Below are 16693 nucleotides of genomic sequence, written 5' to 3'. Positions count from 1 at the left end.
TGATATCGGAATCGGTAATTAAGAGTTGGACAATATCGGCAAAAAAGCCATTATCGGACATCTCTATCTGTAATCTTTACAAATATATAAATATATCATGCCTGCAGTTCCAGATAATTCAAGTCACTGATGTCAAATGGTTTGCAAAAATATTTTTACGTGCATTACCTGATTGTTATTCGTAATGTATTTGTTTGGAAATTGTTTTTGAAAGGAAGAAAAATCTTTTGCCATCAATTCTTACGTCAAGTTAATACACACAACTAAGAAAAGTGTGGATTCAGTTTGAGTATGTCATATTTAGTTCCACATCATACATACATATTTCCAGAGAACAATTTTGTGCTCAATAACATTTTACAAAAACAAAGAAAATGAAATTAAGAATGTATTTACAAAAGATAACGTTTAATTTTGATTGACATGGTCAGATACAACTATTCATCTAAATATAGTTGTGTAGGGGTGATCAAGGGTATCTCCTCTATGGGGGTCTTGGGGCACTAGGAGGTTAACCCCTTTACTACTGTTACCCGGGGTGGCCCTTGGCAAAGGCCTAGTACCTGACAGCCCCCTAGCCAGCGATACGGTGAAGACCTCAACGGCGGAGCAGGCGGAAGATTTAAGAACTACCACAAGGGCTGCGATGGCGGAAGAAGGCTGCAGCAGAAAAGGGTCCCCAGTCGTCTTGGACTCCATGCCACTGGACCCTGACCCGATTCTGTCAAGGATCGTGTGGTGGCTGTCTGTGCACCAGTGTACCCAGGTTAAACTAAGTCACGCACAGGCATCCTCCATTAAGGGATACACGTCATACTTGTTCGAGTGACCGCCGATGATCAAGGGTGATGGGTCAAATGCAGAGAATAATTTGACCACACCTCGTGTGTGTGACAACTTTACTTTAACAACACCGCATCCTAGATTATTAGTCCTGTAGCTGAATAAGGAAAGTGAAGCAAAACTACAGTAGAATTGTGTGACTGATAACGAGGACATGGATACAGTGTTTTCAATATAAGCACTATTTAATTGGTCTAAAGCATTTATGACAGCTAATCAGGCTTAGTGGATCTGGGTCAACTCCCATGTGTGTGTGTACACTTCTCCATCGCCCTTACGTCTACTTTGCTTTACCTGTTCATTGGACTCATTCATGTCAATCAAGCAGACAGGTGAGTGTTCCATTTCAAACTTACACTTGAGAATAGGCTGATGTGGTTCTCCCAGTCCAGGATGCAGACCTTGACCCAGCATGTCCCCTTCCCTCGGGCCGCTTACTCCCAAGCCCGGGAAAACCTGGTGAAGGCCATCCCGCCCAAACTCCTCTGCTTGCTGGCCTGCGGGGGACTGGACTGTCGTTACGAAGGACCAGACTGTTGGAAAGCGAGCCAGCAGGTCATCCGTGGCATTTTCTCCTCATGGTAAGACTCTGCGGTAAAATTTTGTCATGCGTTGGGGGACATGACTTCTACCAAAAATCTCAGGGTGACCGATGACATCATCGCTATGGCACGGCCGTCCACAATCTTGATTGAAAAGTTCGACGTTATAGAACAATTTCAGAGGTATACCTTCAAGATTCATTTGTCTTTGTACACAAGTACACCTAGTTTCTTCTTGATTGCCTCTACAGGTTGAATATAAGATCCATCATAAACATGCAAGTACCTGGCGAACATGCGCACTGCGGACCCCCTTTGGACCCTGGAAGTGGCTTCACATACCTGCCGCAGATCTTCATGGAGAATGACAGTGAGACCTTTTAGATACCACAAGTTGTAGTAGAGCCTTCATTAGCTTGACCTGTACAATTCAATCAATGTTTATTTATATAGCCCTAAATCACAAGTGTCTCAAAGGGCTGTACAAGCCACAACGACATCCTCGGTACAGAGCCCACATACGGGCAAGGAAAACCCACCCCAGTGGGACGTCAATGTGAATGACTATGAGAAACCTTGGAGAGGACCGCATATGTGGGTAACCCCCGAGATCCAATACAAGACCTGTATAAAAAAACTCTTGGCTGGATGTGTCGTCCTGCGGGGCTTGAACCAGGGTGCACTAATTGGAGCAAAGAGCCTACACTGCTCAAAAACGGACACTTTTTCTGTCTAAACTGCACTGCTACTGAATGGAGCGGGAAAAGGGTTGTCTCGTCATCGATAAGTCGCCACGTCCGCGTGAGTCTCTCGCTTCCAATCAGGGTGCAAGAGGGTTCACTCTGTGCATCGCTCTCAGCAACTGAGCGTTTTTATTCAATAGCAAAATTAGACGCACGGAGTGAATCCTCTTGTCTGTAATCCACAATCTTTGTGGCGGACGGCAAGAGCGCAAGCTTACACGCACTCAGAGAGCCTGGCTCGTCACAAAGAAAGTGCTGTGATAATATTTGGGCGTCTCGTGTGTAAACATTGACATGGACCAATGATTTGTTGGGAAGTAAAACCACCTGTACCTAAGCTCTTCAATATTTACTGAAGTAGAATTTTAGCTAATAGAGATTGGGATAATTAGGATAGGTCTTTATTGTCATTGCAACAAGTAAAACGAAACTATGTTTTCAGCACAAACCCATTCAAAATTAGACAAACAAACAGTGTACAGGGTTACAGTACAGGAACGCTGATAGGTCGCCACGAGGTGCCCCGTAAAAAGGTGGGAAAAAGGTAAACCTCCATGCCATGCACACATAAACATGTTACATTTAATCACGACAACTCGCAACAGAGAGGGGGGAGTTGGGGCCCTGGAGGTCGACTGCTGCTATGAAGCGCTGCCAGCCGTACATCACTCCGAAGGGGAATCAAGCGGGGGTGGGGGGGCGGGGGGGTGTGCGTGTATATGCCCATTGTCTTGGGTGTGTGGATGTAGTGTCCATAGGCCTGGGGCCGTTCTGCATGCAAGCAAAAGTTCGACTCCAGGTGTCGTTGAGGAGGGAGGGAGGTCAAAAGCGTCCATCATTGAGGTGTCCTCGGGGATGTTTTCAGAACAGCCTGCTCCTGCGTCAAGGCCATTCGAGGGAGTCAAATCGTAGATTACGATTTTTGTTTTTCCGCGAGCAGACATGACAATGGCTTGTCTGTTCTATTTGTCCGATTGACAAGATAGTTTTATTTCTTGAAGACACTTTAAAGTTACTGAACTTCTAATTATGGTTAAGAAAAACAACTAATAAATCAAAGTTTATTACATTTGAAAGGAATATTTGCATTATCGTGCGTAATTTGGTCTCCAAATATTGCTGACAATATTGCCGTTTTTCGGCAACAATTTATGGGACAACATATCGTCCAGCAAAATTTGTTATCGGCCCATCAAAACTCGTGACAATTCCCGTTTTGGACATTTCTAAGTTTCTAACGGTTTTGGGAAATCGAGCATAACTGCAGTATATTAGTAGAAGGCTGAATTCTTCATTGTATTTTGCAGATACTGTGCCTAATGTGACTCAAACCATTTGATGTTCTTTGTGTGAATGTTCAGTTTATTTCTACAACTTTGGGATGCCAGATTTCGGCGTGTCCTCCCTCGTCGGCATCATCGATGGCGTAAAGGTGTTGGCCTTCGCTGCGGGGGAGGGAAGGGTTGCTGTGCACTGCCACGCCGGTCTGGGCAGAACAGGTCTGGGTTGGGATTTGCGCTAGCGGGTGTGGATACACAACTTGACACTGATTGCTCCACAGGTGTCCTAATAGCCTGCTACTTAGTCTACACTTTGCGGATCAGTCCCAGTGAGGCCGTGCACTACGTCCGCATCAAAAGGCGGGCTGCAGCCAGGGCCACTTGCTGGCTGCAGCCCGCAGATCGAGGAGGGGCTTATTTTCCCTCAATGTGGGCGGGTCTCAACGTTGAGCCCGCGGGCTCCATCTGGTGGCGGAGATCCGGCAGCACACATTCTCAAACGTCAATAAAGCTACTTTTAACTTGTCAAATGTATTTTTTTTACCATGAAAAAACAATAAAAAAAAAAAATATATATATATAAACCATAGTATGAAAAAAGGTTCATGTATTTGATAGACTTAGACATTCCTACTTTTAACTTGTCAAATGTATCTGCCATCTTTTTTGTAGTTTTATTCCTTTTTTATTATCTTCATTATTTTCTGTATTGATCCTACACTATTATTGTGTTTTTTTGTTACTTCTGATATGGCCTTGCCACGGTTTACTTGCTTGTTTATTTATTTATTTTTTGTGTCTTTTTATTTTGTATTGTTTTACATCTGATCAACTTCTGTGACTTTCCTTTTCTTTTTTAAGTGTGAACGGTGGAGAGGTCCTCGAGAGGTGATCTTGGGATCACTTCCTGAGGATCCTTGATGCCGAGGAATGTTCATCCACTATGGTCTGGATAGCCTGTAGCTGATCCTGAGCCAGAGCGGGATGGATGGATATATATATATATATATATATATATATATATATATATATATATATATACATACAAAATCTGGGTATCTTTTCTAATACTGTTTATACTGTAAACCTTGAATTGTTAAAGTTTAAGTGCACCTCTCTCCTCAAGTGTGCATGTGAGTGGGTATGAGTGGATGTGCGATTGTATGAAGGTTTTGCGTGACCAAAGTATGACTGTTAAATGTGATTTTAACTGTAAAATTCAATAGAAATATTTGCAAAAAAAACCTTGTCAAATGTATTTTTTTTACCATGAAAAAACAATTAAAAAAATATATATATAAACCATAGTATGGAAAAAGGTTCATGTATTTGATAGACTTAGACATTCCTACTTGTAACTTGTCAAATTTATTTTTTTTACCATGAAAAAACAATTTAAAAAAAAATATATATAAACCATAGCATTTCCATAAGAGTATAGACACATATTATTTTGCACACTCAATTATATTAGCTAAGTCAAATAAACCAAAGACAGAAGACTTTGCATCATTGATTTTATTTTTCACCCTAGGCTAAAAATGTTTGATCTGTAAAGAAAAAAAAATGTTGTAGCCTAGCCAAATACATTCCTTAAGCTTCCATAAATGTTTAACAATGGCAAGTATCAAGGTATTGTTCTGGCCCATAACAAGCAACCCTGTTCCCTGTTTCCAGTTCTGTTCATTTTCCACTGTCTAGAAAGGAAACAGATTGCCGTTCTTATAGGCACAATAACAATGCAAGATGTAAAACTAAGGTAATTGAAATAAGTGGAGGAATTACGCTTTAGTCTAGCAATAGTTGACTACAAGACTAATTAATCACATGACCTCTCACCTGTAGCCCTCCTAGCTCTCGTCGCCGTTTTCTGTCCTGCAATCGGTCTTCTTCAGACCTTAGTGATTTAATGACAACATACATTCACTATGAAAACATTCATGTTGGTCTGTTGACCGTGAGTAAAACATTTTTTTTGTGATTTGTGATATTCAAAGCACTTACGGCATGGGGAAGTTCTGCAGGAGAGCGAGACACCACCATCTCCTCATTTGCAGCATGTTTTCCTTTGAAGAAGGAAATGCAGGAAGATGTTAATATCCATCCATCCATCCATTTTCTACCGCTTATTCCCTTCGGGGTCGCGAGGGGCGCTGGAGCCTATCTCAGCTACAATTGGGCGGAAGGCGGGGTACACCCTGGACAAGTCGCCACCTCATCGCAGAGATGTTAAAGGCCTACTGAAACCCACTACTACCGACCACGCAGTCTGATAGTTTATATATCAATGATGAAATCTTAACATTATAACACATGCCAATACGGCCGGGTTAACTTATAAAGTGACATTTTAAATTTGCCGCTAAACTTCCGGTTCGAAACGCCTCTGAGGATGACGTATGCGTGTGACGTAGCCCGGCGAACACGGGTATGCCTTCCACATTGAAGCCGATACGAAAAAGCTCTGTTTTCATTTCATAATTCCACAGTATTCTGGACATCTGTGTTCGTGAATCTGTTTCAATCATGTTCATTGCATTATGGAGAAGGAAGCCAAGCAAGCAAAGAAGAAAGTTGTCGGTGCGAAATGGACGTATTTTTCGAACGTAGTCAGCCACAACAGTACACAGCCGGCGCTTCTTTGTTTACATTCCCGAAAGATGCAGTCAAGATGGAAGAACTCGGATAACAGAGACTCTAACCAGGAGGACTTTTGATTTGGATACACAGACGCCTGTAGAGAACTGGGACAACACAGACTCTTACCAGGATTACTTTGATTTGGATGACAAAGACGCAGACGTGCTACTGTGAGTATGCAGCTTTGGCTTTTTTTTGCGTATGTACGTAACTTTTTAAAAATATATAAGCTTTATGAACCTTGGGTTAGGTGAACGGTCGTTTGGGCTGAGTGATTGTGTGTGTTGATCATGTGTTTGAATTGTATTGGCGTGTTCTATGGAGCTAGGAGCTAGCAGAGGAGCTAGGAGCTAGCATAACACGTACCGTACCGTACGTGCGCGTCACGTACGTAACTTTTTAAAAATATATAAGCTTTATGAACCTTGGGTTAGGTGAACGGTCTTTTGGGCTGAGTGATTGTGTGTGTTGATCAGGTGTTTGAATTGTATTGGCGTGTTCTATGGAGCTAGGAGCTAGCAGAGGAGCTAGGAGCTAGCATAAAAAACACGCAGGTGTTATTATGCAGGATTAATTTGTGGCATATTAAATATAAGCCTGGTTGTGTTGTGGCTAATAGAGTATATATATGTCTTGTGTTTATTTACTGTTGTAGTCATTCCCAGCTGAATATCAGGTACCGTGAGTATGCAGCCTTGGCTGCTAAACATTCGATAATTTGACCGTATGTGCGCGTCACGTACGTAACTTTTTAAAAATATATAAGCTTAATGAACCTTGGGTTAGGTAAACGGTCTTTTGGGCTGAGTGATTGTGTGTGTTGATCGGGTGTTTGAATTGTATTGGCGTGTTCTATGGAGCTAGGAGCTAGCAGAGGAGCTAGGAGCTAGCATAACAAACACGCAGGTGTTTTTATGCAGGATTAATTTGTGGCATATTAAATATAAGCCTGGTTGTGTTGTGGCTAATAGAGTATATATATGTCTTGTGTTTATTTACTGTTGTAGTCATTCCCAGCTGAATATCAGGTCACCCCCGGCTCTCACAGCATCTTCCCTATCTGAATAGCTTCAACTCCCCACTAGTCCTTCACTTGCACTTTACTCATCCACAAATCTTTCATCCTCGCTCAAATTAATGGGGAAATTGTCGCTTTCTCGGTCCGAATCTCTCTCACTTCATGCGGCCATCATTGTAAACAATAGGGAACTTTGCGTATATGTTCAACTGACTACGTCACGCTACTTCCGGTAGGTGCAAGCCTTTTTTTTATCAGATACCAAAAGTTGCAATCTTTATCGTCGTTGTTCTATACTAAATCCTTTCAGCAAAAATATGGCAATATCGCGAAATGATCAAGTATGACACATAGAATAGATCTGCTATCCCCGTTTAAATAAAAAAAATTCATTTCAGTAGGCCTTTAATATGTTGTAAAAAAAATAACACCTTGTACACTAAGCATAATGTGTCACGATGTACACATACTTCTCTGAAATCACAATTGGCCCCCATTACAATGTACAGAGTGTACTGTAAGCCAAGAGGTACTGCTTAATATAATGGCAGGCGTATTCCCAAGGATACATTTTTTTCAATACAAATGAATGTGGTTTTAATGTAGCAAGCAAACATTTTGACAGACAACAGCAATAATATAACATGCTGATTTGGTCTTACCATCAAAACAAACACGCCACAGTTGTTGGAGCACCCTTGCTTTGTTAGGCCCTGAGGTGTGAACAATGTATTTTAATAAAAGTATGGCAAGAAAATAGTAAAAAGTTAGCAAATGCTATTATGTAATGTCTCACCTGGACATCATTCACACCAAGCTCTCTCCAGGGGCCAGAAGAGAGGCTGTGAGCAACATGTCTGTACAAATAATAAGCCAAATAAAAGTCACTCAACTTCAATCAACTTTTGATTGAAAAGCGCGCATAAACGCTTGGAACAAAGCCTGAACTGAATAAGGAAGAGGTTGGAACTTCAAATCAAAAAGTTTTCATAACAGGCTTAAACAGAACTGCCCGTCTCAAAAAAGATAAATAGTTCTGTTTCCATCTGTTTAAGGAATCAAAATAGTTGGAATATGGAATGGAATATTTTAGATCAAATAAAAACAGAACCATTAATTAAAACAAACAAAGGACAAGTGGTTTAAAACAGAACTACCACTGTCCAGGAGGTGCCCTAAAAACCTGAATAGACTGGTTCTACTCTCATCTCTCCAAGACATGAGACAGCTAGTGGAAGAAAACAAAGTCTTTATACATGTATGATTATATGAGTGACATCCATAGATAACCGCAGTGGCACAATAGTTAACTTTACCAGTTGTTCCTGGCTGTCTTGGAGTTTCTGTCCCCAGTATGCTGTGTGTGCTGAAAACTTGTGGAGACTAGGGAAGTCTCCATGAGGTCTCTGCTCACTGTCATCATTTACTAGTGTAGAAAGCAACAACCGAAAAATAAAATCAAGTGTGAAATGTCACATTTCTCATTTGAATGATGTGCAAAATAGAGCCAAAACTTTTTGATTTGAAGTTCCAACCTCTTCCTTATTCAGTTCAGGCTTTGTTCCAAGCGTTTATGCGCGCTTTTCAATCAAAAGTTGATTGAAGTTGAGTGACTTTTATTTCGTTTATTATTTGTACAGACATGTTGCTCACAGCCTCTCTTCTGGCCCCTGGAGAGAGCTTGGTGTGAATGATGTCCAGGTGAGACATTACATAATAGCATTTGCTAACTTTTTACTATTTTCTTGCCATACTTTTATTAAAATACATTGTTCACACCTCAGGGCCTAACAAAGCAAGGGTGCTCCAACAACTGTGGCGTGTTTGTTTTGATGGTAAGACCAAATCAGCGTGTTATAGCATTGCTGTTGTCTGTCAAAATGTTTGCTTGCTACATTAAAACCACATTCATTTGTATTGAAAAAAATGTATCCTTGGGAATACGCCTGCCATTATATTAAGCAGTACCTCTTGGCTTACAGTACACTCTGTACATTGTAATGGGGGCCAATTGTGATTTCAGAGAAGTATGTGTACATCGTGACACATTATGCTTAGTGTACAAGGTGTTATTTTTTTTACAACATATTAACATCTCTGCGATGAGGTGGCGACTTGTCCAGGGTGTACCCCGCCTTCCGCCCAATTGTAGCTGAGATAGGCTCCAGCGCCCCTCGCGACCCCGAAGGGAATAAGCGGTAGAAAATGGATGGATGGATGGAATATGTGTTATATGTGTTTTATGTCGCACGTTTGCACCAACAAAAATTCCTAGTTTGTGAACCCGTTCTCAAACAATGGCAATAAAACTATTCTGATTCTGATATTAACATCTTCCTGCATTTCCTTCTTCAAAGGAAAACATGCTGCAAATGAGGAGATGGTGGTGTCTCGCTCTCCTGCAGAACTTCCCCATGCCGTAAGTGCTTTGAATATCACAAATCACAAAAAAAATGTTTTACTCACGGTCAACAGACCAACATGAATGTTTTCATAGTGAATGTATGTTGTCATTAAATCACTAAGGTCTGAAGAAGACCGATTGCAGGACAGAAAACGGCGACGAGAGCTAGGAGGGCTACAGGTGAGAGGTCATGTGATTAATTAGTCTTGTAGTCAACTATTGCTAGACTAAAGCGTAATTCCTCCACTTATTTCAATTACCTTAGTTTTACATCTTGCATTGTTATTGTGCCTATAAGAACGGCAATCTGTTTCCTTTCTAGACAGTGGAAAATGAACAGAACTGGAAACAGGGAACAGGGTTGCTTGTTATGGGCCAGAACAATACCTTGATACTTGCCATTGTTAAACATTTATGGAAGCTTAAGGAATGTATTTGGCTAGGCTACAACTTTTTTTTTTTCTTTACAGATCAAACATTTTTAACCTGGGGTGAAAAATAAAATCAATGATGCAAAGTCTTCTGTCTTTGGTTTATTTGACTTAGCTAATATAATTGAGTGTGCAAAATAATATGTGTCTATACTCTTATGGAAATGCTATGGTTTATATATAATTCTTTTTTCATTTTTTTCATGGTAAATGCTATGGTTTATATATATATATATATATATATATATATATATATATATATATATATATATATATATATATATATATATATATATATATATATATATATTCATGGTAAAAAAAAAAAAACACATTTGACAAGTTAAAAGTAGGAATGTCTAAGTCTATCAAATACATGAACCTTTTTCCATATTAAGTCATTGTGCTGTGCCGGATCTCCGCCACCAGATGGAGCCCGCGGGCTCAACGTTGAGACCCGCCCACATTGAGGGAAAATAAGCCCCTCCTCGATCTGCGGGCTGCAGCCAGGGGTTACTCGCAGCCAGGGCCACTTGGAGTCTCCTGGTGAAACAACCTCAACGCTTTGTACGGGGCTTTAACATCCACCTTTTACCCAAACAATCACACACCACACTCCAATCATGGGGCTGACATTATCGACAGCCTTCGAAAGACTTTCTGGCAAAAAACAAATGAGGATTTTGATGGGTGAGTTTAAAAAAAGCGTTGTTTTGACGGTTAGCTTAGCTTAGCTACTTGCTAGCTTGCTCGAAGCCTCGTCGTTTTCACATGTTAAAGTTTGAAAAAAATACATAAACAAGGGCTCCCAATTGACGGACAACATAGTAAAGTTTACTTTAGTGGCGTAAAAGTGGTAAAATAGTCAAGAGTCAATAAACAAATGAGTTAATTTTTAAAGGCAGTTTGTCGACTGGAATTCGACGTTTTTCTCTGCTGTCGCAGGGAAGTAAATTAAATAATAATTTAACTCTTCTTTGAAACAATTATTTAACTCTTCTTTGAAACCTCTACATATTTATTTTTAACTCTTTGAAACATATCTACATATTTATTTTTCACTTTGAAACATCTACATATTCTGCCTTATTTTTAGCTCTTCTTTGAAACATATCTACTTATTTATTTTTTAACTCTGGAAGATATCTACATATTCTGCCTTATTTTCAACTCTTCTTTTACACATCTACATACTTTGCCTTATTTTCAACAAAATAGTTTCCAATTAATTGTCTTGTGCAATATTATGTAGAACTTAGGCGACAGAGTAGTCATTTTTGACATTGTTTTTCCATGCCAGTTTCCATTTTTTTTAAAAACCCCACAGTTTGTGAAAGTATTTTTAGGGCAGGGGTATAACATTAAAAAACAAAATTAAGAAAAAATGTCATGTTCAAAGGCAAAATGAATTGATTCGGTTTCTACCGAGCAAAACAAAAGCTATTTAGGGACTAGACGAGGCCCTAACCATAATATATTGTTAGCATCCCTGTTTTGAAAAAAAAGCAAGTTGTAATGTCTATCTTTGTTTTATTATGTAATATCTGACATGTTGTCATCCTCCCGTGTTGTAACTTGTCATTTCTCAACATTCCCGTCCCTAGTCGGACTAGATGCTGCCGGGAAAACCACCATCTTATACAAACTGAAGCTCGGCGAAATCGTAACAACCATCCCCACTATTGGTAAGACATGGGGACTTTGTCATCACCTCAATGCTAATTAATATTGCTTCTGATTGTACACAACCTCGTTTACCTTTTATTTTTATTTCCTCCTTGGACAGGTTTCAACGTGGAGACCGTAGAGTATAAGAACATCAGTTTCACAGTCTGTGATGTGGGCGGTCAGGACAAGAACAGCCCCCTGCGGAGGCATTATTTCCAGAACACACAGGTAAAGTGTAAACTCCGCTTAGTTCTGCCTCAGCCTCTGTCAGTACGTCTCTTTAGCACCCAGCATTGTCCCTCCCACACAACCATCTGATTGGTTACACGCAGAGCAGTAACAGCCAATCAGCAGTGCGAGGCATTATTTCCAGAACACACAGGTATTATGGCTAATGTGGAGGCATTATTTCCAGAACACACAGGTATTATGGCTAATGTGGAGGCATTATTTCCAGAACACACAGGTATTATGGCTAATGTGGAGGCATTATTTCCAGAACACACAGGTATAATGGCTAATGTGGAGGCATTATTTCCAGAACACACAGGTATTATGGCTAATGTGGAGGCATTATTTCCAGAACACACAGGTATTATGGCTAATGTGGAGGCATTATTTCCAGAACACACAAGTATAATGGCTAATGTGGAGGCATTATTTCCAGAACACACAGGTATTGGGGCTAATCAAACCAAAGTCTCAGACAAAGCGATGTATACTCTGATTAGTCATGTGTTTGTCTCACTTAAATGTTGTTACTCACCACACCAGTCATTTAAAGCATGTGATCTCAGTGTGTTCAGTTAAAACACCACACGCTATGTCTACTATATACAGTACAGGCCAAAAGTGTGGATACACCTTCTCATTTCAATGTGTTTTCTTTATTTTCATGACTATTTACATTGTAGATTGTCACATCAAAGCTATGAATGAACACGTGTGGAGTTATGTACTTAACAAATAAAGGTGAAATAACTGGAAACATGTTTTATATTCTAGTTTCTTCAAAATAATCACCCTTTGCTCTGATTACTGCTTTGCATACTCTTGGCATTCTCTCCATGAGCTTCAAACCTGAAATGGTTTTCACTTCACAGGTGTGCCTTATCAGGGTTGATTAGTGGAATTTCTTGCTTTATTAAAGGGGTTGGGTCAATCAGTTGTGTTGGGAATGAGAAGGTGTGCCCAAACTTTTGGCCTGTACTGTATGTGTGCAGCTAGCTCAATGCTCATGTTAAACTTCCTTTTTATGTTTTGTTGTGCAAATTATAGATCGAATGATTATTTACTTTTATGAACGTGGAAGCATACAATTAGCTAACTATGTCAATATTGCTTTTATCTGGCAGGGCCTCATCTTTGTAGTGGACAGCAATGACCGACAAAGAGTGAACGAGGCTGCAGATGAGCTCTCAAAGATGGTATGTATGCAACTCAAAACTAAGAATTCATATATTTTTAAAGGTAGACTTATAGTCAGTGAGAATATTCAGGTTGTAGTATCCAGTTATTTTGAAAATTCAGTAAAATCCCCGCTGTCAGAAGAAATGGCAAATAAACACAAGCTCAATGTTGGTCAACAGCAATCCAGGTTCAAGCCTTAAATGTGCATCAAACATGTATTAACACATTTTAAAGAATAAAACATGTAGGTACTCGTAGGGCTGGGCGATATGGATGGAAACTTTATCACAATATAAGTAGGGGTGTAACGGTACGTGTATTTGTATTGAACCGTTTCGGTACGGGGGTTTCGGTTCGGTTCGGAGGTGTACCGAACGAGTTTCCACACGAAAATATTAAGTAGCCGCCTCCGCTTCCTTCTGCCTCTGTCTGTCAGTACTCTACACAGCACCCAGCATTGTCCCACCCACACAACCATCTGATTGGTTACAAACAGAGCGGTAACCGCCAATCAGCAGTGCGTATTCAGAGCGCATGTAGTCAGTGCTTAGCGTTTAGCAGGTAATCAACAGGCAGCGGACTCTCCCCAAATTATAATAAACACCTCCCAGTCAACTACTAGTAACATCACTATGAGCCCGTTGACCTTCTAGAAATGTAAAAGGCAGCTCAGCTCGCTCGCAGTCCTTGAGGTGAAGGCTAATTCGCTTTTAGCGTAACGTTAGCTCATTTTGCGGTGTGTGTGTGTTATGGACAGCAAAGCCCTCTCTGTCTGTTATTTCACTTTACCCTTTTCTGTGTTGATTGAGCTGTGTTGAAGCAGCAAAAAAGGACATTATGTTAAATGAAGAGTTTCTGTCTCTGATAGTTGATATAATAATGTAACTGCATCATTAAGCCTACATAAACTCCATGGTGTTCAGGGATAAATAGTCTCTCCTATTGCTATTGTACCATTTTTTCAGCTATAGTTACATTAATCATTAGTAATGGAGCAGCCGCGTTTTGAATGGCAGGGTCCCTGCTATCACATGTTGATAAAAATATAACATTTACATAATAAAAATCAACCACAGGCTTCCCAAATGCTGTAATAAATTAAGCATGATGAGTTGACTTGAAACTGTTTAATGTTGCACTTTTTATATGTAGAAGGAAAGTTTTGCCATTTTATTTAATCTGAGCAACAACTTGAGGCAGTTTAATGTTGATTAACGTGGGCAGAATTATTATAGTGTTCCCAATGTTAAAAGGATAAAGCCATTGTTTACAAATTTGGTAAATAAATGACCAAAAAATTTATATTTTGTTGTTTTCTTACTGTACCAAAAATGAACCGAACCGTGACCTCTAAACCGAGGTATGTACCGAACCGAAATTTTTGTGTACCGTTACACCCCTAAATATAAGTGTTTTATATCGGTAGATAGCGAACATTTTTGATATTTTTTTATGACTTATCGAAAAAAAAGCACCAGGAGAAAAACTGCTCCCCTCACCTCCCAGGGGGTGATAAAGGGTGATGGGTCAAATGCAGAGGACAAATTTCACCACACCTAGTGTGTGTGACAATCATTGGTACTTTAACTTTAACTTAACAATGTCCCCACAAAGAAAGATAGCGTACGCACAACTTAAAATAGTGTTGATTGCGAAAACAAAGCAGGTGTGGGCAATAGCACTCAAAGGAAGGCGTGAAGCTGCTACAGGTAAACGCCAACAAAACAGGAAGGGTCACCAAAATAACAGCGCAAGACAGGAACTAAAGCACGACAAACAGGAAACAACAAACTCAAAATAAGGCACGACAACCTGGTGGAGTTTCATTTTTTAACCTTTTCTGCTGGTGGTGTGCCTCTGTATTTTTTCATGAACAAAATGTGCCTTGGCTCAAAAAAGGTTGAAAAACACTGGTCTAACAAGTCCGAGAAGATGACATTCCTATGAGGCGGGATGACGCTGCACCTTCAAATGACTCGCACGGTGACATTTGGTGTTGTCAAGTCCTGTGTTTGTGCTTGCAGTTGCAGGAGCAGGAGTTGAGCGACGCCGTTCTGCTGGTCTTCGCCAACAAACAGGACCTCCCCAACGCCCTGTCAGTCAGCGAGCTCTCAGAAAAACTGCGTCTCAACGTCCTCCGCAGCAAAGCTGTAAGTCACTCCAGACTCCCAGTGCAGAAAGCATCCTTCTCCTCACTTTCCTCATTGCATCCCCCACAGTGGCACATTGAGTCCACCTGCGCCACCCAAGGCACCGGGCTGTATGAAGGACTGGACTGGCTTTCCACAGAGCTGTCCAAGTAGATGGACCGGACGGATGAAAGAGTGAGCCTTTTTATGGACATTCAATCGGGAAACATTTGGTCTTCCGGCGGCAGACAATGCTGCAGACTAGTAGGAGGATGTTTTTGGATTTTGAAGCCTATTCCATATTATCTTTGTTTAGTTTGCTTATTCTTCTTACCTTTGCATTCCATTCTAAGACCAGCAATCCTTTTGAACACAATGCAACTGAATTCTTGAACAGTTGATGGTCGTGTGGCCTAACATTCAGTGAACCGTGTTGCCTGCCACTAAATGAATCCACAAAGGAACATTGTGCCTTCCTTTTGCCCTCTTACACCATCGCAATCTTTTTTTGGGGAGCAGAAGTTGGATGCTTTTATAAGCAACTTGTAGTTTGCATGACCCTAAACAACCGTCATTCTCGTTGGTCCAGTCTAGCAACATACTAACATAGACCAGGCGTTAGCATGACATGATCAAGTAGCATTTGTTTGTTTTTCTTTGTGGCAGCAAGCACTTGAAAAACACTTTATAATTATCTGTAATTAGAGATGTCCGATGATATCGGACTGCCGATATTATCGGCCGATAAATGCTTTAAAATGTAATATCGGAAATTATCGGTATCGGTTTCAAAAAGTAAAATTTATGACTTTTTAAAAACACGGACGTAGGGAGAAGTACAGAGCGCCAATAAACCTTAAAGGCACTGCCTTTGCGTGCCGGCCCAATCACATAATATCCACGGCTTTTCACACACACAAGTGAATGCACGCATACTTGGTCAACAGCCATACAGGTCACACTGAGGGTGGACGTATAAACAACTTTAACACTGTTACAAATATGCGCCACACTGTGGACCCACACCAAACAAGAATGACAAACACATTTCGGGAGAACATCCGCACCGTAACACAACATAAACACGACAGGACAAATACCCAGAACCCCTTGCAGCACTAACTTCCAGGACGCTACAATATACACCCCCGCTACCCCTCACCTCAACCTTCGCATGCTCTCAGGGAGAGCATGTCCAAAATTCCAAGCTGTTGTTTTGAGGCATGTTAAAAAAAGTAATGCACTTTGTGACTTCAATAATAAATATGGCAGTGCCATGTTGGCATTTTTTTCCCATAACTTGAGTTGATTTATTTTGGAAAACCTTGTTACATTGTTTAATGCATCCAGCGGGGCATCACAACAACATTAGGCATAATAATGTGTTAATTCCACGACTGTATGTAACGGTATCGGTTGATATCGGAATCGGTAATTAAGAGTTGGACAATATCGGCAAAAAAGCCATTATCGGACATCTCTATCTGTAATCTTTACAAATATATAAATATATCATGCCTGCAGTTCCAGATAATTCAAGTCACTGATGTCAAATGGTTTGCAAAAATATTTTTACGTGCATTAC

At 40.4% G+C, this 16693-nt stretch overlaps 2 protein-coding genes across 5 annotated transcripts; both read left to right on the top strand.

Annotated features, from left to right (window-relative positions):
• Positions 1–28: 28 nt before the first annotated feature.
• LOC133646067 (protein tyrosine phosphatase domain-containing protein 1-like) lies at positions 29–9919 on the top strand. 4 transcript variants are annotated; one of them, XR_009825221.1, is made up of 7 exons: positions 29–1175; positions 1231–1424; positions 1488–1568; positions 1637–1755; positions 9424–9485; positions 9593–9650; positions 9793–9919. XR_009825221.1 is itself a non-coding variant. In XM_062041060.1 (6 exons), the coding sequence occupies exons 1-6, from the start codon at positions 1089–1091 to the stop codon at positions 9596–9598; spliced, it is 549 nt and encodes a 182-aa protein (XP_061897044.1). In that variant the 5' UTR covers positions 29–1088; the 3' UTR covers positions 9599–9863. The 4 variants fall into 4 exon arrangements, 3 of the variants coding, with proteins under 3 accessions (XP_061897044.1, XP_061897045.1, XP_061897043.1); XM_062041060.1 differs by having other exon boundaries at positions 9593–9863; XM_062041061.1 differs by lacking the exons at positions 9424–9485; positions 9593–9650; positions 9793–9919 and adding an exon at positions 3490–4411 and having other exon boundaries at positions 1236–1424.
• A 475-nt stretch (positions 9920–10394) lies between these two features.
• On the top strand, positions 10395–16407 carry LOC133646077 (ADP-ribosylation factor 4-like). Its single transcript, XM_062041073.1, has 6 exons — positions 10395–10591; positions 11506–11586; positions 11688–11797; positions 12925–12996; positions 15004–15129; positions 15199–16407. The coding sequence occupies exons 1-6, from the start codon at positions 10525–10527 to the stop codon at positions 15280–15282; spliced, it is 540 nt and encodes a 179-aa protein (XP_061897057.1). The 5' UTR covers positions 10395–10524; the 3' UTR covers positions 15283–16407.
• Positions 16408–16693: the final 286 nt, after the last annotated feature.

Source organism: Entelurus aequoreus, linkage group LG03, assembly GCF_033978785.1.
Source record: "Entelurus aequoreus isolate RoL-2023_Sb linkage group LG03, RoL_Eaeq_v1.1, whole genome shotgun sequence".
NCBI classification, from domain to species: Eukaryota; Metazoa; Chordata; class Actinopteri; order Syngnathiformes; family Syngnathidae; genus Entelurus; species Entelurus aequoreus.
The sequence above is the reverse complement of the archived record's forward strand: the minus strand, read 5'-3'. Positions and strand labels throughout refer to the sequence as shown.